The 21,769-nt window shown below is 33.8% G+C and overlaps 1 protein-coding gene and 1 pseudogene across 7 annotated transcripts in view; one reads left to right on the top strand and one right to left on the bottom strand.

The window, feature by feature from the left end:
- The window catches only part of TAF2 (TATA-box binding protein associated factor 2), a 193,698-nt gene that overhangs the window by 146,496 nt on the left and 25,433 nt on the right, over positions 1-21,769 (bottom strand). For 6 of the 7 annotated variants that reach the window (XM_077167550.1, XM_077167549.1, XM_077167548.1 and 3 more), the window contains 10 exons: positions 13,329-13,447; positions 11,870-12,011; positions 10,055-10,286; positions 7,634-7,818; positions 6,564-6,677; positions 5,231-5,330; positions 3,482-3,567; positions 2,432-2,567; positions 1,051-1,205; positions 272-386 (listed from right to left, as the gene is read on the bottom strand). In XM_077167550.1, coding sequence (XP_077023665.1) covers positions 272-386; positions 1,051-1,205; positions 2,432-2,567; positions 3,482-3,567; positions 5,231-5,330; positions 6,564-6,677; positions 7,634-7,818; positions 10,055-10,286; positions 11,870-12,011; positions 13,329-13,447 — 1,384 coding nt within the window. Of the gene's footprint in view, positions 1-271; positions 387-1,050; positions 1,206-2,431; positions 2,568-3,481; positions 3,568-5,230; positions 5,331-6,563; positions 6,678-7,633; positions 7,819-10,054; positions 10,287-11,869; positions 12,012-13,328; positions 13,448-21,769 lie in introns of those variants that run through there. The other variant, XM_077167553.1, reaches the window with a different exon arrangement.
- Positions 14,941-16,733, top strand: LOC143685749 (programmed cell death protein 6 pseudogene; annotated as a pseudogene).

Genomic DNA, 21,769 nt, shown 5'->3' on the forward strand with positions numbered 1-21,769 from the left:
GGAACACAGCTCAACAGTGTCAGGTATTTCCTTCTAGCTACTCTAATACACTAAAAACTAAAAAGGGATATCTATATAATGCATAAAAATGATTTCCAGAGTAACCTCTCGACTCTATTTGAAATCTTTCAGCCACTGAAACTTTATCTTGTCTCATTTCTCTTTCCCCTTTCGGTTAAGAAGGGTTTCTCAATCCCATGATCCTAAGCCCTTCTAATATTAAAATTGGGCCAGGAGTGTTTCTAAAAGGCCAATTTAGGAAAAAACTTACGACATATTTCTGAGTTCCAGGAGATGTATAATCTTGTTTTATTTCCAATTCCAAGACATTTCGTTTTCTATTAAATGCAAAACTTCCATAAAATTTTACCACTCCACTCTGGTCTCTGAAGAATTGTAAAGGAATTTTTATATACTGAGATAATTATGTATTAAACAAAATACACTGTTAACAGGTAGTAATAATTTTAAATGCATCCCCATAAGTTAAAAGCTTGAGAGGCATACTTCAATGTAAACCAGGTGGCAAACTATTCAAAATTCTTGTGAAATGTTTCCCCAAATTTAAGTTTCTGAAACACTAAGAAGTTTGTGCTTTGAAGGTAGCAAACTCTACTGGGCTATTAATAGTGTTTTTAAAATTTTAAAATGCAAAAACTACAAGTATCAACACACAACTCAGGTAGTGCCGATCTCTAACCACATCTAAAGGTCACCAGACCACTGTATCGTCAAGTAATTTTACAGACCTGTCTGGTGAATTATTTACCATTCCCACCCTCAAAGCTATTGCTCATTTCACACAGTGAAAGTACATTCAAAATACGTCAAATTTAAACATACAGCTGTGTATGTATATATATGTGTCAATGATTAGTGGGCATTTCTGAGAAATGATTCACACATTTCAAAATTATTACTACTATTATTTAGAATTTTAAATAGTTAAAAACCTCTTTAGTTCCCCAAATCTCTCTTTTTCCATCCTCCTCTTATACACACATCTTATTTCTCTTTCCTCTTTTGTTGAAATGCTATTGAAAAGGATACACCCACTGCTTTATTAAAGGCTGAATGTCTTTGCCAGAAACATTTGAGATGGATTTCAAAAACCCAGATGTGGAAACCAACATCTGACTCCACATATGTGACTGGAACTTCTGAGATGAAGCAGTACTAGCCAGACTTAGCAGTTTATTGAAAACCTGAAAGGAAAAAAATGTTACTGAGTAAGTTCATAAACATAATACACATTGCTTTGATTCCATATTGTATCTACTTTGGGTTGCAATTTTATTATAGTCAATGATAAAAGACAATATGTTCACATCTTACCACATAGATTGTTCCAGTTAAAGACTACTAGCAACAGAAACATACGAAGACTTAAACAAGAATATCTTTGTACAAACATTATTAAATTTTAATTATGTACCAAAAAAAACAAAGAATACTGTCCTTATTAATGATTATAAAAATATAATTCCTATAGTTTAAGGTGCTATAAGCATTACACAGAAATAACACATTATTTAAGAAGTTAAGAATACTCTTTAAAGCAATGGTGGCTCAGTGGCAGAGCTTTTACCTGCCATGCCGGAGGCCCGGGTTTGGTTCCCGGTGCCTAGCCATATAAAAAATAATAATAATACTCACTAGGGTTTATACCACCCTCAACAGTTAAGGACTCTTTATGGACCATTTGTCACTTAATATTTCTATTACTTACTCTAAACGTTAAGTGGAAGCAAGGAGGCTTAAAGAGGTGACAAATGAGAATGCAGGTGCATAAAGAAGGAGACAACTGGATAAAGAAAGGAAAATTCAAATGTGTGTACAGATTAATGTAATTTTATATCATATTGCCATCTTTAAGTAAGAAACTATAAACTTTAGGGCAATAAATGCTTTCAAAAGAACATTAATATATAATTTTTCATTCACATCTAAGGAAGAATGGGAAAAACAGCTGAATGTGTATTATATAACTAGTTCCTACTATTTCTCAACTACTTACACCAAAACTTGCTTAAAATATATGGCAGACTTTAGCAAAATAGTAAAAATAAACATCTTATAGATCAGTTTGCTTCTTTCTATTAAAAATATCTCTAAATGGCACTTCGTCCTTAATAGCAGTATTCCAAACAATGTAGAACACAAAATCATATGCATAAGTATTTTCATCACCACATTCTAATTTGATCTTCATGATAATCTTGTGCTAAGTGTGAAAGGTATTGATATCTATTCTACATCAAAGAAACACAAGTAAAAAACACAGGTTAGTTACAGACAATAGCTAATTAGCAACAGAAATCCAACTATAAACCTTGATGCCCTGATTCCTATTCTACAAAGAAGTTTTCAGATCGTGTACACAGAGAACAGACCTTTCTCCATCTTGTTAAGTTCTCAACTTTACACTTACTTGTAGCATAAATTCCATACTGATCCTATTTTCAATCAATCTCATCACAAGGTGAGCTTTACATTGAAACATAGTGTAGTATTCCCAGGAGAGTGTATGTGGATGCTTTATTGAAAAGTGTAGATGGGATGCCGGACTGAAAAATATATAAATTTATTTAATATAACAAATGAAACATTAAATAAACAAATTTTATGGCTACATAAACAATGAATCAAAACCTTCATGGGAATATCTTAATTTCATTGTACAAGAAGAACAAAGACTAGGAAACATCTAAGAATAAACTTTACTGGAAGAAAATTATGAAGTTTTACTAAAGGACATAAAAGAAAACTTGAAAAAAAACAGAAAAACATGCCAAGTTACCAGAAGACACAACACTGAACATAATTCAATTTTCCCAAAATTCATCAATAAAATCAATGAAACTCTAATCAATATTCTAACGTTAAAGCATGTACAAAAACACATATAAAATGGATTACATTTCTAAAACAATCAAAACCAATTATGAAAGTACCAGAAGAAAATAAAAGAAAAACTGTTTGTACTAGAAGAAAATATAGGAAAACTGTCTCCTTCATAGGTTTGAGGTGGGAAAATTTTTCTTAAGGAAAAAGCCAAAATCTGGAGAACAAAAAGACCAGACCAACTATGTAAAAATTAAATATTTTGATTTACTAAAAGAGATCATTAGTAAATTAAGAAAAAAAATTTATTCTTACAGAAAATAATTATGAAATATAAGAACATTTTAGTTATTTCCATTTTTTACTATTTTAAATAATGATGTAGTGCCTATCTTTTTCACATGTGCAAGTGTTTCTGTAGGATATACACCTAGAAGTAGAATTGACTTATTGTCATCATGTACAATAAAAAATAATACACCTACTGAAAGGAATAATGAAAATATTACCAGCACCTGTGACATCAATAGTATTACATATATCTGGTGGTATGTGGGCTTCAACATACATACAAGTGATCCCATAGAGTGATGCCATGGAAAAGGCTTAAAATTTCTTGTCTGAAAAATAAACATACTTATCCTTCTCTTTTCCTCCACCAAATATGGGATGTAGTAATACCCCACCAGTCTTCAGTTCGTATGCCACTATTTTGTCTAGCTCCTAAAAGAAGAATATAAAAACAGGGGTCAATGAAAACTTTTTCTACACATCAAATTTCAGAACTGAATTGTGAATTCTCATTTCTGGGAATCAGAATGCAAATTTCTTAAAATAAATGAAATAGGAAGAGTACTTCATATTCTTATAAACAAAGCAGACTACACAACTGGCTAAATAATAGTCAAAAGGCCTTCTCTACGTTATGACTTCAGGGCTGGCCAGGAGGCTAATGGCACATCCCAATCTCTCTGATCTATGGTCCAAGTTTATCCCTTCCTTCTCTATATTTTGCTTAAGATGGGGGATTTAAAATGACCCAGGAATAAAATTATTTCAGGAAACCATTATTTAAAAACTTCTCAAGATATCCTCTGACACAGAGTAAAGGAAAAAAGTTTCAGAGAATAAAACAACTCTGAATAAAACATCAAAACAACTATGCTGGAAACTCAAGACTAGCTTAAATAACATAAAGGCATCATAGCTTTTATATTATTGCTGTGTGACACTAACCATATAATCTAACCTTTCTGTGCCTCAGTTTCCTCATCTGTAAAGTGGGGAAGAATAGGGTTGTTAAGAGGATTAAGAGAGTCAATATTTATAAAATGTTTCTAACTGTTCCTAATACAACGCAAGTGCTATATGGTATTTTTTCTGCTTTATCGTAGTTTTCAAAGTGAAGAAAGAACTCTTCTAGTTCGAGATGTATAAATCCTTTCATGGTTCTAGATGTCTGAAATCTTTTGTAATTAACTTCAGGACTTACTTAAGTTTATGCCTGGATGATGAAAATATATAAAATGAGAGAAGAGGGAGGACAGAGGGTCCCATTCAATAGGAATTAAAGACTGATATTTTTCTAGCTGAGAAAAAAGAAGCCAAGTATATGATTAAAGTATATAAAAATATGACTAGAATGGGCTAAGCAAAATACAGGTGATTCTTCTTGGTCAAATCCTTAAACAGTAAGAAAAAGATGAAATAATGATAGAGAACATAATTACATTAAAAGACTAGCCAACATATAATAAGTACTTACTATGTATAAGGCACCATGCAATACACATTATATGGATAATGTCTCACAATCCCTGCCCAGTAGACAATACTATTTACCCCTTTATACTGATAACGCTTGGAAAGATTAATCAAAGTCATGAAGCTACTAAATATGAGGCAGATTCAAAAGCAAGCAATTTGATTCCAAAATCTGTATTCTAAGTCTAAACAATTTTAGGAACAACAGAATCATAAATGACTACTATGGGGAACTGGAGTACATCTAATAGTAAACTTGATGTTAAGAAGCTGAAATATTGCCTTCCTTAAAAAGTCTTCAGCGGTCAACATCAACAATGGAAACCAGATAAGACAGACCATTAATCTTTCTCAGTAAAGTGATTTTCATTTTGTTGGGAAAAATGAGGGTCTTACAAATGCTATTTTAAAAGTATTTTACAGTACAAAAATAAAGGACACAGGGGGGCCATGGTAGCTCAGCAGGCAGAGTTCTCGCCTGCCATGCTGGAGACCCGGGTTCAATTCCCTGTACCTACCCATGCAAAAAGAAAAGGTAGAAAAATAAAGGACACAATAACTTGAAAATCAGGAGGACATTAATGTGTTTTATTGATTTCTAAATGAATAATGGACCTCATACCTCTTTAATCCAATGGCGGTACTCATTAACGCCAAAAGTTTTTTTCATCCAAAGTCCATAAATATAGCCTGAAATTCCCTTCAGCACCCATTCGTCAGACCTAGGCAAAAAGTCAAAGCGGAAACTTCTTTTAGTAAGAAAAACTCTTCAGATGAGACCAAAGAGAGTAGAATGAATACACTGTGTATTTCCTTGCCTTCTTAAAGCAAAATGGAAATCATTAATAAAGTATTTGGTTTCCCCACTTTCTCTGGCTGAGTTGACTAGTTTCGTTGCCCGTTCATTACGTTCTCTGCACATCTAACTATAGCCACTGTCCATTAATACATTTTGCTCTCTTTGCATCTAACTTTGGCTTTACTTATAAGACTGTTCTACCACTGTCTTAATTCAAATATAATTTACCTATGTATGTGCTCTATTCTGATAGGGCTACTACCCCCTGTCCAATTCTACATTCACACTGTCTGCCTCTAAAGAAATACCTGTCCATAGACAAGACTGTACTGGTCAATCCCTAAAGTCTACACTCTAGTACTTCAAATCCTATGTGTAATTATTAATGGCATCTAAGACTGAAAGTTTATTTACTCAATTAATTTTGATTTCTCTAGAGGGATTGGCAATTGATACCATTTGTTCATTTATTCATTTGTATATTCATTTAATACAAACATTCTGCCTACTGTGTTCCGGGCATTATTCTTCATTTTCCCCTCAGCAACAAAAAGAAACCAAAATTTACATACTATACATTGCACAGAATGTTCATAATTATACATTATAATCTTAAGGGAGTTTCATGTATTTCTTCAAATTCCTCTCAAGTCAATCAAAAAGAAAATAAAACACTTCTATTTCTCACCCTTTTCATGCATCCTGGTACAAAGTTAAGCTCTTGGGAGGCAAATTCCCACAAGAGGACCATAATTTTGCCTTGAACATTACATCCTGGCATTAGAATTCTTACCATAATACAATTATAATATTGAATTAGTTTAAGAAGCTATTGCTCTTTAAAAAAATCTTCCCTTATTCTTATTGTAAATTACAGAACTTATTCTATTGATTTTATGGCTATAAAGTTAGAATGAAGTTTATAATAATTTTTTTCTTTAAATAGATATGGAATGGATGCATGGGTGGTCCAGTGGTAGAATGCGCACATGGATTCTCAGACCATGTACCCCAAAATAAATAAGTAAATAAATAAGGAATGGTGTTTTTTTTTAAATTAACTATCTGAAATTAAGGCAAAAGTCAGCTTAAACTAAAAGAAAAGATTTAAACTACAGTTTTTTTCTCAGTAGTTGCAAACTTTGAAATTATTTACCAAGACATTCTGGATATAAAACATCCAAAAAACTGCTGGGCCAATGACTGGGCTAAACATCTTCTAGTCAAAGGTGTTTCATCTATAATCATGGCACTGTGTAAAAGATTTGTGCTGCAATTTAAAAGAAGAGAAAGTAACTATAACCAAGAAACAAACAATTATTCAGTCAAAATAAAACAATTATACTTTTAAAATAATAGAATTTAAGTTAAACATAAAAAGAAAAACCAGAATACTCCCCCCAAAATGCTTTTGTATCTTTTCAAAGTTTAGCTGAAATTCACTATTACAATTTTTGCTTAAAGTGAGGAATACAATGCTTCCCAATGATTGCCATAAAAAATATAAATCCCTTTTCTTGCAGGGGGTGTAAGGGGATGGGGAGAAGCATCATTAATCAGAAAGTGATCTACTAATCAGACACTGGTCCTCATATGAAGGTTGTTTTAATTTCAAAATCTTTTCCAAATAATTAGTTTTCAGTGCTCTATTATTTACTTTCAAATACATAATCTTATCAGAGAGCTATAACAACCCTGTGGATTGTTACTATCCCCATTTTACAGATGCGAAAATTTAGCTCTAGCAAGGGAAAAATGACTGATCCTGAAAATAAAACTTCTAAATTTGGAACTTTCCAACGAAGGAAAGAAAGGAGAGAGGGAGGAAGGGAAAAAGAGATGAAGAGAAGAAAACTCCAAACAACTTTCTGATGTTCTCAAGTAAAAATTCTGTATAGTGTTAGGGAAAAGAAGCATATAAAATAAGTGCACAATTTTAAAATACACATAAACAGAAACAAGACTAAAAAGAAATACTGAAAATATGATATCGGTTCATTCTAGACGGAGCTAATATAAGCCTTTTGGGTAATTTTAAGATTTTTTTCTTTATGTTTTTCTATTTTTAATTTAAAAATATGCTAGAAATATTTTCCTATAAATCCAGTGACATCTAAACTGAAGAAAATAAAAGTTCAGAATTCATCTTAAAATTAATCACAAAAAGATACAGCTTTTCTTCACATCATCATCTAATTAGGCATTCAAAGTTTAAAAGATACCAACCTAAAAATGCTCATGGAAGCATAAGCAGCCACTTCAACATAAGCCTCATCAATGAAAACAGTCTTAAAACAGGAATAGGGATAACGACATGTAAGAATTTCTTCATAAAATTCAAAGACTTCATGAAGATATGACGTGGTATGTTTAAGCAATGGCAGAAGCTGGGGTAAACAAAAATGAGTAACCTGAAAATAAAAAGTATGACACAGCACCTAAATAAAAATGTTAACTTTCATAGTTTAAATTTTCTAAATATGTCAATTATAAATAAGTGTTTCTTATAAATCCATTTCTCCACTAATTTCATAATGTTGAAAGAAAATGCTGTGAAGTAATTACTATTATTGATGATGTTTACAAAATATTCATTATACATAAAAATTAAATTCATGCGAAATGCTTAGACACTAAAAATATAACTTTCATTAGATATTAAAATTTTTTCTGAAGATAAATACACAAAAAATATTAAATTTCCAAGGTTCATTGGGAACTCTAGCTTTTACTTATAAATATCTAATCTAGTAGATATTGTACATAATACTATCTTAGCAATTAATAACTAATGTTAACTGCACTATCTTCACTGCATATAAAAAGCATTTGCTGCAGTACTTGCTCTAATATCACAACTATATACGGAAAGTTGTAGGGAGATAAGAAACACTTACTAAAGAAATAGTAATTCTGATTTTCTTACCAGGTTACATTTCACCTCAGACAGACATAGATATCATATACCATCTCCTATCATGGTTCTGTGAGATGAATGACAGTAACAGTGACAATGATGGAGACTGCTCCAACTGAAATGACTCAATCAGGTTTCATATAGGAGAATGAATGGGGGCTAATCATTTGGAGTTGAACACAATTTGATAAGCAGGGGGAAAAGGATATCCCACACAGAATCAAAGATAAGAAGGGATAATAAGATATGATCAGAGAAATGTAAGTAAACCATTTTCAACATAACAAACATAAGAAGGAAAGTAGTGGGAAAAAGCTAGAAGAAAATTAAGAACAAAATCTAGAATATCTTGAAAGCCAAGATTCTTATTACTGTAAGGTTGTAGAAGTAAGGAAAGTTTTTAACACATTACCAAAACTATTCTTCTAGCTGCATTATAAAAGAACCAATTACAGGCTACCATAATAATGAGGGAATAGTACCTATATATTATTAGTGGTCAGGGTCAAACTGTATCATAATTACTGCCCCCCTCAGCACAAAAATCTACAGAAGATGCTGGTAACTCTATGATCTATTCGAGAGAGAGAAAGAGAGATGTCAAGTCATGGGCTCTAAGATTTCAAGAAATATACTTTCTGACTGACATTTGCCTTGACCCCCTCCAACAGCTCAAAGTGGGATAAAAAAAATTCTTCTGAAATACAAAGCAGGTAATAATCAACAAATGCTGACTTTAAAGCTGATTATTTGCCAAAGATAATAAAATCCACTGCCAATCTTATCAGTGGATATACTTTGAAAAGGGTGACTGTTAAAACAGTAGCAGTAAAACCATTCACACAATACCCTAAATTTTCTCCTTTTACAGTTTTATAAATCTTGTGGACTTCTCAGGAAATCAAATGTAAGAGGCAGACAGAGGGCTTCACAATAAAGTCTTTTTAAACCTGGTTCCCCTCAATATCTGCTCACATATTCTCAAGAAATTCTACTGAGATATATATGGTCACATATAAGACACATATAAGATATATATGGTCACACATAAAAATCCAGGTCACAAACATAAAGAACCCATAGTAAATAAAAAGAGATTCCTTCAAAGGTTATTTTAAACATGTGGAAAGGCCAAGAGAGTCAACAATCAATGAATCATTTTCTAACTACCAGATGTCTCATGCTTGGGGAGGCCTAAAAGTACTATGTGGCCTATCAACTGATACATGATTTGCAACAAGATGGGAGGAAAGTAGAAGAAGCAAAAGTTAAACCACAAAGAAATCCTTATGAGTTTGCTAACTATCACTCTAACCCTGTTTCAAGTTTTTCTTTCTTTCTGTTTATGATGAAGTGAGATTAAATCTGCTCTTTAATTTTGAAATCACAACACTTCAGATTCCAGAGATGGGAACAGATGTCCATAAACATAAGTCAAACCAAAAGATAATATTAATAATGAATGGAATCAGTTGCAAAATTCAATTTAACTCTAATCAAGGTAGATATAAAGTTATTCTGGAATGCTAAGCCCACTACTGAAAAAAATCTGAAATTTTAATGTGGCAAGACTTTGAAGGGAATTCATTAATGAATTCACATCATTAAATATATCAGGTAAGGAAACATTTTCTCTCTGATGATATTCTTGATAGCTGAACAAAAAGTTAAGAAAGACTTACTAGCCTTCTTTTATTGGGAGTGGAAGGGCAGGAGAAGATATGACTTACCTCATGCATGTATGGGTCTACAAGTATTTCAAAAGGTCCAATGGCCAAAGAGATATTTGATGCTGCTGTTGGAATGGTAAGCATGTAATGGAAGGTTTTCTTCCTCATATCATGGGTATATACTGTCTCCACCAAATCTCCATTGGAAACAGCGACCATTGCAGCATCTACTGTAAATTCTAATTTCCATGTACATAATTCGGAGTATGAATCAACACATGGGAACCAAAATCTAGAAAAAGGATCAAGAGCATATAAAATACACTGGAAGTGAAACTTAACATTGTTTTCCACACATATATTTTAACAATTCCAGAAAATGTACAAAAAGAAACAACTATTTGGCCACCAAAGCTTTTTACTGTACAACTTGAAAGAATGTGATTTTTTAGAAAAATATGTTTCCAAATCCTATTTGGGAATATTAATAAAATATGTCATGTACTACTTCCAATTCAAACCCTAAAAAGAGTTAAGCAATTCTTAGTTTCCAACTTTTTAATTAAAAATAAGACAGTTATTACATGGCATTCATTCCCCAAAACAAAACAAGAAAGTTTAATATTCAAAATCTATTCCCTAAGTTATAAAACTGCTTCTATGTATATTTAATGGATTGTACAAATTCAAACTGAGTGTTGATAAAGCGAGACATGAAATTTCTATTCTATTTTCTATCAATTCTGGTCATGTCTTATTGTGATGTACCAGGGTTCATTTTTAATACTGAAACACAAATCAGTATAAGACATCATATCTCGCCTAAAAGAGTTAATAATGAGGACAGCAAATTTATTATGAAACAATCATTTCAATAATATGTGGCAAATGTGTTGAGATAATGAGATTAAAGCAATAAAAAAAAGAGAATATAACTCCTCTTTTAAAGAAGACCAGCTGAGGAAAGATCAAGAATTAGTGAACTATATAACAAAATGTGAACGAATGAATTCATCACACACAACAATAGTTGAATCTTACTTTCATCGTGTTGAACAAAAAAAAAAGTCAGATATAAAGAGTACAACGCATATGATTTCATTTATATAAATTTCAAAATCAAGTATAATCAATCTATGATATTTCAGAAAATAGGATACTGGTTACTCTTGCGCAGAAAAAAGTATGGTGGGGGAGTAGTGAATGGAAGTGGGCAGGAGGAGGGTAAGAGACTGCAATGCTATTAGATAAATGCTCTTTATCTTGATCTGAGTAAGGATTATATAGGGCTGTTCACTTGTGAAAATTTACTGAGCCTGACACTTAAAACTTGGCCAATTTTCTGTGTATTTATGTTTTACTTTAATATAAAATGCAAAAAATTAAAATAAAAAGAAAGAATCAATTAGACGATTATTTTAGAAGAATAAAGATTTGAAAATAAATAATGGTTAAGGGTAAAGAGATAGGAAATGGACACTGATGCAAGCTGTTAATAATAGGATGGTATATTGGAATTCGTTTTATGTATATTTCTGTAAATCAACAACTTCTCTGATAATTTTTCTTTTTTGGCAAGGGCAGGTTCCAGGAATTGAACCGGGGTCTCTAGCTCGGCAGGCAAGAATTTTTGCCACTGAGTCACTGTTGACTCAGCCCTAATAAATTTTTTTTTAATTAAAAAAATCAAAAACAAAAAGAGGAGAAAGAGGGAAAACCCAGGAAAGAGGAGTAATGACTAACGGAACAACTTCGGATAAGGTGGAAAAGATTTAGGCGATCAAGCTCATACTTTTTATTTTATGCTAAATATCTGTATCACACAAGCCTAGAAAAATTCAACTCAATTGAAATATGTAAGAAGTAATAATCTACCTTGTAGAATTTTGATACCCACAAGAGAAAACATGAGCACCTCTCTCTGCCATGCTTCCCTCTACACTGGGTACCACAAAATGAAGACCTCCTTTCGGCTGATCCAAAGAAAAATTGATGTGTATCTTCAGAACCTTTAACTCTGCAGCAAATAAATACACACATGCATTCACAGATAAATAAAAATTTAAGTGTGGTCTATGTAATAAGGGTAAAGACTTACAGTGAACATAAAATGGACATCAAAGCCTCAATTTTACATGAAAAACTACACTGGCTGCCCTAGATTAGGCTTTCAACATCTCTCTGTCTCTATTAACTCAATAGCCTGTCTTCATTGGTGTGCTTACCTCCAATCAATTCTGGTCACTACTGGCTATATTTTCTCAAATTATAAATCTTTCCATGGCAAATCCTCTTCCCCCTCCACCAAAAAAAAGGTTCAAAATTCCCACAAAAGACACTTAGGGCCTTACAGATTCAACACCAAAATTATTTCTCATACGTGTTCTCCCATTACTTTCCCTTACAAATTGTTAACCTTAGTTGACTTTGGGGTAAGAGAAGGAGGAGGGACCTGAGAACTCAGATTAAGCATTACTGTTATATTTTTTGCTATGTCTGATTTCTCCGTAATAAATATGTTGTTTCCACAATAAGATTAAAACTTAATTTTCATTTCTCCCAAAACATTACAACCATCTGGACAATCTCTTGAACCTGAATATACAGTGTCCTTTCATGCTTGTCTCCTAAAATGTACACCCACTCAAAAAAAACACCCCATAAACAAAACAAGAAAAGGCAAAAACAAAACAAAATAAAAAAATCTTTTACTTCCTCATCTTAGTTAATTTTAATAAGGCTTAGAAAGAAATAAAAACAAAAAATTTAAAATTTTAATAAAGCTAAACATAGGTAAGAAGGTTATGTATAATCATTCTAAGAGAAAACAAAGTTTAAGAAATAATATTACATAGAGTATAATCAAAAGTATGCAGAATGGGAGTCAAAACTCCTATGTTCTAGCCTTGACTACCACTAATTAAACAAATTTCAGTAGGTTACTCTTTTGTACTTCACATCACTCTTCTGTAAAAGGGGGAAATTAAAACAGATGATTTGTTAAGGATTCTTCCTGCTTTGAAATGCTAAAACTCTAAACTGATTTGCTATTGTAGGCTTTCTCAAATGCTGTCAAATTGTCCATCCATCTCATTTTAGAAAAATCTTTCATTTAAAATAAATAACAGTGAAATGAGTTGCTTTTTCTTATAGCGCTTAATGGCTATTTTCTTATTAGTCAATGATCCTAAGAAAAAAAGAAGCCTCCAACTCCTGCTATATGTTTCAACTGATTAATTTACAATTCTAACGTCATTAACTTTCACATAAAATTTTCTAGCCATTGAATTTAGCATGATTTTACAATAAAATCAACATAGTCTCAGTACTTTACCATCAACATGTTTCCATAACTCTGATGGAACCTTAATACAAAGTTCTCCGTTTCCTGCATCAGGATCCACAGCACTAACTGCAGCTGCGTAAGCATTAGAAAAATAATTGAGATTTCTCCTGAGAAGGAAAAAAGGAGTAAGGTTTAACAATAAGTCATATATTTCACTAAGCATTTTCTTAAATGTTATTGGATACCACTTGTTTACACATATTATATCTTCTTATATAACTCATAAGAATAACTTTTAGCCAAGTAACTTGCTCTATTCACCATGTTAAAAAGTATTAAATTATAAATACAATGACATGTATGTTCTACTCACCAATGTTATGCAATTACTACAAGTACCATATTCTCCATAAATTTTGGATAGCTATATCCACTATATTTTTTGATACAAAATATGTAGAACTGAAAACTGATAATTAAAATTTACCATTCCAGCTAAAATTTAAATGAATATATCAAGCTTTATAATCTGACAAAAACTAAAACAAGTCAGGATGGGAACAACTTTCCTAAAATATAATACTGCTCACCTTTACTCCCCAGTGCATAACAATGTAAACTTAATCATGAATTTTGGGTTGGTTTATTGCTACATCTCTAGAGCCTGGCATATAGGAGGTACTCAATAAATATATGTTCAAATTTATTTGTCCTAACTGTGCAATTATAACTCATACCAAACTCTGAAATCTGTTCTACAACTAACTGTTGTTATGTACTTTGAAGTTTATTGCTTTTACGTATATACATTATTTAAAGAAAAGGAGGCGTATAACAGAGAAGATAGGATTTAAAAAAATGAGTATGATTGCTGAATCATTATACTGATATTTCTGTTGGTCTTGTATCTTAGAGCAGCTAGAAGCAAAATCGAAAAATCGTGAAACTATAATTTACACCAAACTTTAAAATCTATCCTATAGCTACTTGTTAAAATGTACTTGGAAATTTATTGCTTTTCTGTATATATGCTGAATTTCACACACAAAAAAGAAATGGTGGTTTTAAGCCACAGTATTTTGGGGTCATTTGTTATGCAGCAATAGATACCCAGAAGAGTGAGGGTAATAATTCATGGTTGTCTATTCACATTCAAAAGAGGGGCTAAAAAAAAAAGCAAACTGGAAACCAATAAACTTTTTTAGTGTTGGAAGCATAAAATGGTCCCACTTACCAATCAATGTATGAGAGTTCCAGTTTCTCCTTACTAATACTTGGAACTGTCAGTCTTTTAAATTTCAGCCAATCTACTGGGTGTGCGGTTTCATTTGCATTTCTACCATGATTAATATGGTTGAGTACATTTTTGTATGTTTAGTAGGAATTCTTATAACTCCTATCAAATTTCCATTAAAATCTTTTCTCCATTTTTTGAAAAAAAATTATTTGTCCATATTTCCCATTGGGGAAAACAATTACACACGGAATTCTTATGGAAATATGAAAATATCTCTCAAATGATTTTCTAATCATATTCCATATAAATAACATGTGTATATTTAAATATGTTAAAATCATTTAATGAGCATGGAAGAAATGGAAAAAGGGGGAAAAGACAGGAATGGAAAGTGTGAGAAAACAAACAAGATGAAAGACAACCATGGGCCATATCCTGCTGCACACCTTGGTGTTTTCCATCCTGCCATCAGATGCATCCGTTAAGTAAATTTAGTGACATTTAATAGCTTAATAATTTTTTTACTAAATTAAATGATGGTTTTATATACTATTCAGAGTGATTAAGGGAAAATAAAATGGGAAAAGACATAAAGAAAATATTAAAAATTATACACACAATCTGGCAGAGGCCGTTCCTCCCCCATATACATCTCTCTACCAACTAAGAAGGACATAACTATGGATTGAACGATCATTTAAACTAGACTAATAACTACAGAACCTAAGATTCTAAAAGGAGCTATAAATAGCCTTTAGTTTTTCTTAACTATTTCTATTAAATCAACATGTAAAATAAAAAGGTGTAAAAACTTTAGGACTACGATAAAAACAATAATGTGCATTTTAACATACTATCTGGTTTTAAATTAGGATGCTTAACAAAAGTAAAATTGACTTTTTTTGGTGTATATGCCTACATATTTTAACACGTGTATAGATTCATGTGACCATGACAGGATATACAATCAGGATATAAAACAGTTCCATCATCCACAAAAAGTCCCTTGGGCTCAAATAAATGGAGCATACAGTGTATAACTTTTTAAGACTGGCATGTCTCACTTCACATGTCTGTGAAAATTCATCCAAATTGTTACAAGTCAATATTTTTTTTTCTTTTCACTGCTATAGTGGGGAGGTATAGATGAACCACAGTTTGTTTATCTATTCACCTGTTGGAGGACATTTGGGTTGTTTCTAACTTTGAACATTTGAGTACAAGTTTTTGTGTGAATCTAAGTTCTCATATTTAGAGGAAAAATATCCAGGAGTGGGATTACTGAGTTATACAGTAACTTTCTAAGAAACTGCCAAACTGATTTCCTGAATGACTGCACCTATTGCATTCCCCCACAAGCAATATGTAAAAGTTCCAGTTGCTCCACATCCTTGCCACTTAGTTAATAGACCATCTTATTTTAAGGACAACTATTTTGGATATCTACAAATTATAATTTCTGATCAATAAACTATCAAAAGCATATTTGAGTAAGGGATGCATAACTTGTATTTTCCCTCCAGTTATCTTTCAAATTCAAAAATAAAAAATTATTTTCATTAAAAAGCAAGCCACGGCTTTGCCAGAACTTAAGCCCACACATGCGTTTCTCACTCCTCTTGCAGAGGGGTAAGAAAGACAGGAGTGGTGTGGTATCAGTCAAAGCACTTCAGCAAGCACTATCCGATGATACAAGGATTCCATTTAATCTTGTGACAGTCAGTTCAATCATGTCCATGTTTGGCCTAGAGAGAAGGCTGATGTGAACTTCAGTGAGTTCACTGGTATCTGGAAGTACATCATAGACTAGCTGAACATCTTCTGCCCTCATAACAGGGACAATTCTGGGATGACTGACAAAAATGAGCTCAAGCAAGCACTCTCACATTTTGGGTACCGGCTCTCTGACGAGTGTCATGATCTACTTATTTGAAAGTTGGACAGACAAGAAGTGGGCAGATCACCTCTGATGATTTTACTCAAGGCTGCATAGTCTTGCAGGGACTGACAGATATATTCAGACACTACAAAAGGATCAGGATGGCTGGATCCACGTGTCTCATGAGCAGTATCTTCCCATGTATTATATAGCACTGGCCTGTACGATCAGCAGCAGCACTCATGGAAAAAAGATTGGAAATGTCAAACCTCCTTGTCACTTAATGAAAAAGAACAGGATGCAGTTCAGTGCTATTCTTGCTTTAAATTTTATATAATTAATACTTAGGGACATGGCTGTATAGATGTGGATAAGCTGATTAATGTTTTTGCAATTGTAACAACAGGTGTATCATTATTCAGATACAAATATTTGATGTGGTGACTTGCCCAAAGATAAAAGTAAAAACATTTCAGATACTAAGCAAAAAGAAAACACATCATGCACTTTTCTAGATAGCTACAGTTCTATGTTAGAAATACTTTATTAGTCAATAAGAATTTTAAGTTATATGGAATTTGTACATAAGGCTTTCACGTGTCTTCCTCTTCTAACAAAGGAATTACTGTATTCATGCGAATTTACTGTAAGCTATAAAGTAAATGGTAAAGAAAAGAAAAAGAAAGCCAGATTTAAATATTAAATATTAGAGTTCTTAGCTTCCTTATGGGAAATTATTCGTACTTAAATCTCTTCATTTCCTGAGAAAATGTAAAGTGGTCCAAATAAAATGGGTGAGTCATTATAAATGTAACCTATTGGGATGTCAGTTATGAGAAATAACTTTCTGATGGTTTGGATTTCAGTGTACTAGTCAAATAGGGTTTCTTTTCATAATACCCTCACAAAAGCCAAAAATTACAGGGCAGGATTATAATAAATGTTTTCAATTTTCAGAATAATGACTGTAAAATACCAGAGTGCCCTTGCCCTATAATTACCACTATCACCAATCTGCAGGGAAACAAAGCTTAAAAGGGAGTTCTGCTGTAAGGGAATACTGAAAAAACAGTAAATTAAGGTAATCAAAAGATTCTTCTCCAAGAACCTATTATCATCCATATTAAATTAAAACAATCTGTAAAATCTTTGCCAAAGAAAGAACATTTGCTTCTTAGAACTATAGGTGTAGAGACAGATTTTGGGCCACTAGGCCATCTGCTCTCCTACTATACACCTAGTAATAAACTCTTTCTCTCTTTGAAACCCTGGTGTTTCAAGAATTGGTTATTGAGTGCATTGGGCAAAAGAATCCATAGCCCTTGTCCAGTAACAATCTGGTGGCCCTCTGGGATGAATGCCCAAAACTCTAGAGGCCCAACAGAGCAGATAAGCCAGGTAACTGAGCCTTTTGTGGCAGCTGGATTGAATTTAGTCTAGTGGCTCGGCAACCAGGGTTTCTCGGTTCTGTTGGCACTCCAGAGACTTTTCGTGCCTTAAAAAGCTTCAAAGAGGGCGGGCCGCGGTGGCTCAGCGGGCAAAGTGCTTGCCTGCTATGCCGGAGGACCTCGGTTCGATTCCCGGCCCCAGCCCATGTAACAAAAACGGAGAAACAGAATACAATAAAAAACAAGAAAATGTTTAAAAAATGTTTCCCTTTATTCCTTCCTTCCTTCCTTCTATCCTTCCTTCCTTCTCTCTGTCTTTCCTTTAAAAAAAAAAAAAAAAAAAAAAAAAAAAAAAAAAAAAAGCTTCAAAGAGAGAAACTCTTTCCAGTTCCATGCCTAGACATCTGAATGGATGAGTGGGTCATCAGGGTAAAAGCGGACTGGGGAGTAAATATGGCAGATCGAGCCCCCTTAACCTAGGTCATGCTTTCAGAACAATCCCCTTTGCTCTGACCTCTACACCTTCTGTTTTTGGGTTCCGTACTCTCTCTCTCTCTCTCTCTCTATATATATATATATACATATACCGTACTATATATCAATGAGAGGGAGGGGTAAGGGGTATGTTATGTATGAGTTTCTCCTTTTTTCTTTTTATTTCTTTTTCTGCAGTGATGCAAGTGTTCTAAGAAATGATCATGGTGATGAATATACAACTATGCAATGATATTGTGAGCCATTGATAGCATATTGAGTATGGAATGTTCCTATGTTGGGAATGTTTGTGTTTGTATGTTGTTTTGTCTTATCAATAAAAATTTTTAAAAAAGAGTTAATATTTGTTTGTTAATTCGTGTGTTAGGTGTTTAATGCCTATTTGTTAGTTGGTGTGTTCCGTCTAGTTATTAACTGGTGTGTTATTTAAATATAACAAGTGTTAAGTGTCTGTTTGAATTTGTTAGTTGGTATGTTCTTGCATTTGTATTAGTCAAAGGTTTCTGATTACTGATTATGGAAATTTTATAAAAAGGGAACCTTTGGGTTGTATTGAAAACTGAAAAGATTTTGGTGGAGTCTATTAAAAAAAGACTCAACATAACATAATCCAGCATCAACATGTAACATAATCTGGCATCAAAATGATTTAAAATGAAAACATTACCATAATAGTTAAAATTAAAGATATTACAGTAAAAATTGTTTTGCAAAAAGGTAGAAATGGGATAAGATCATACATTCAATCCTTTATTTGTCCCTCTCAAAAGTATTTCTGTTTCTTGTGTAACTAACTTTCTATTTGTGTCTGTCGGCCTGTTCAATGTATATTTCATATCTATGGATGGTAATAGCAAATTAGTAAGAAAAATCTTAAAGAACTCTACTTGAACTGCTTAGAAATAACTGGTGCATGATATAAATATATAAAGCGGTACTTCTGAAATAAAAAGGAAAAACTGAGCAGTAAGATTCAAAAACCTTAGTTTTGTAATTATTATAAACAAACCAAGATATTAGAAAGAAACTGCCCCTAGGATTTCCCTAAGACAGCAGAAAACTGCAAAGGGCTGCCTCTGGAAAAAAGCAAAGATCATTTCTAATTGTCCTGATGACAGGTTTTAGTAAAACAAATGTAATAATTGGAAATAGTTAAGGAAGGGCATAGGAAACTCTCAAAATTATCCACAGTCCTCACTTTCAAATCTAAGCTCAAAAACAAGCCTGGTGGGCATGATTTTCAGGGGTGAAAGTCTCCCTGGCAATGTAAGACATGACTCCCAGGGATAAGCCCGGTCCTGGCACCTGGGGATCAACAATGCCTTCCTGACCAAAAAGTGAAAAACAAATGTAACAAAATAAGGTATCAGTGGCTAACAGAGTTCAAATAGAGTTGAGAGGCTATTCTGGAAGTTACTTTTATGTAAGCTTCAGCTAGATATTGCTAACTGTGGTTTGCCAACCACCAACCAACATCATTCCTGTTAACTAGAGAGAATGCCTAGGGCTCTATCTGAGATTGTACAAAAGTTTCATGCATTAAGTTTACTTTCCAGAAACCTATAACCTCCTCTCTCAAGTAGAAGGGCACATGGCGGATGCAGTCCGAGTTCCTCTCTCATCTGGAAGGGCAAATGGCGAACACAGCGTCATCTGCTAGCTTCTTCTCCTGGCTTCCTGTTTCATGAAGCTCCCCGGGAAGCATTTTCCTTCTTCATCTCCAAGGTCACTGGCTGGAGGACTTCTGCTTCTCATGGCTATGCCATTCTGCTCTGCTCTCTCTGACTCTCCTTCATTCTCCAAGATGTTTTCTCTTTTATAGGACTCCAAAACTTATCAAGACCCACCCAAATGGGTGGAGACATGCTGTCACCTAATCCAGTTTAACAACCACTCTTGATTAAATCACATCTCCAGGGAGGTGATCTAATTACAGTCTCAAGCATATAGGATTGAATAGGGATTAGAAGAAACGGCTGCCTTCACAAAATAGGATTAGGATTAAAACATGGCTTTTCTAGGGTACATACATCATTTCAAACCAGTACATTCTACCCTCTGGACCCAAAAAAAAGACATGTTTTCCCCATATACAAAATACCCTAATTTTATAACAATATCAGAAATCCTTAAATCATTTCAGTAACATTACAAATACAATACAAGGTTAAAACCAATACAAACTCTCAAAGTTAGATGCAAGCACGATCTGTTCTAAGGCAAAATTATTCTGTCTCTGGACCTTTGAAAACTCATAAAGAGTTATTTGCTGCCAACATACAAAGGAGGAACAGTCATGGGATACATATACGCATTTCCATAGGGAGGAAAGAAAACAGGGGTCACCAGACCCATACAGTTTTGAAAACCTGCAGGGCAAAGTACATTAGATTTCCAAGAGTCATTTATCTTTGGAGCTTTTGAAAGCGGCAGTCCCAGCCTTTCCAAGGGCCTAGGCAGTGGCTTGCCTCTCTTTGAATGCAACCTTGGGGGATTTTGAGGAGACCACCTTTTTCTCAGCTCCACCCTCTCCAAGCATCGGGGCTGCACCCGGGCTCTTGGCCATCTTTGGGGCACACGCTCAACCCCTCCATGTGGCAGCAGCCAGGCTCTCCTCAAATCCCAAATAACGTGCTTCACCCTCTCCAGGTCCTGAGGAGGCATGACTCTTCCATTGCAACGAGGTAGAAGGCCCATCCTCTGCCTTTGGTGCGAACTTAACCCTCTCCATGTGCTTGGGTGTGTCTGGTCTCCTGGCCTGAGGCTTCTTGACTTTAGACCCCAGCCTCCATGGCTCTGCCTCTGAAGTTATTTTTTCCTCCAATGTGTCCCTTCTCTGTCCCTCTCAGTCCCAACTGGCAGTGGTTCTCTTTGTACAGATCCCACAACACTCTTGTATGCAATAGCCTTGGATCATGCCCATCAGACATAAGGAGTTTCCACAAATCCTTCCTGGATAACTCCATGTCCGAGCCTGGCTTTCTTGAAAAGGCTGGCTGTTTCACATTTGGTTAAATCCTCACATGGGGCACTTTTCTCTAGGGTTTCCTTTTCGGAAGGCCTAGAATTTTCCAGAACTTCAATTTCTGGTTTCTTTGTATCCAAGGGTCCAGTTCTCAGCTTATCTCTTTCTTGTCATATTTCACTATAAGCTGCAAGGGGAAACCAGCCTACATTTCCACATTTAATTTGGAAATCTCTTCTACTAAATATCCAAGTTCATGGCTTTTAAAATCTGCCTTCCAGCCAAAGTCGTTAGTCAATTTTGCCAGATTATCTGCTATTTTAAAACAAGGATCACCTTCCTTCCAGTCTGTTATGACACACGTCTCATTTCTGTCTAGAGCCTGGTCAGAGGTATCTTCAGAGTCCACATTTCTACCAACAGTCTCTTCAAAGCATTCTAGGCCTTCTCTATCAAGCTTCTCACAACTCCTCCAGATTCTTTTCTTTACCCAATTTAAAAGCCGCTCCAACATGTTTGGTATTT

This window comes from Tamandua tetradactyla, chromosome 6 (genome assembly GCF_023851605.1).
Source record: "Tamandua tetradactyla isolate mTamTet1 chromosome 6, mTamTet1.pri, whole genome shotgun sequence".
Taxonomy (NCBI): domain Eukaryota; kingdom Metazoa; phylum Chordata; class Mammalia; order Pilosa; family Myrmecophagidae; genus Tamandua; species Tamandua tetradactyla.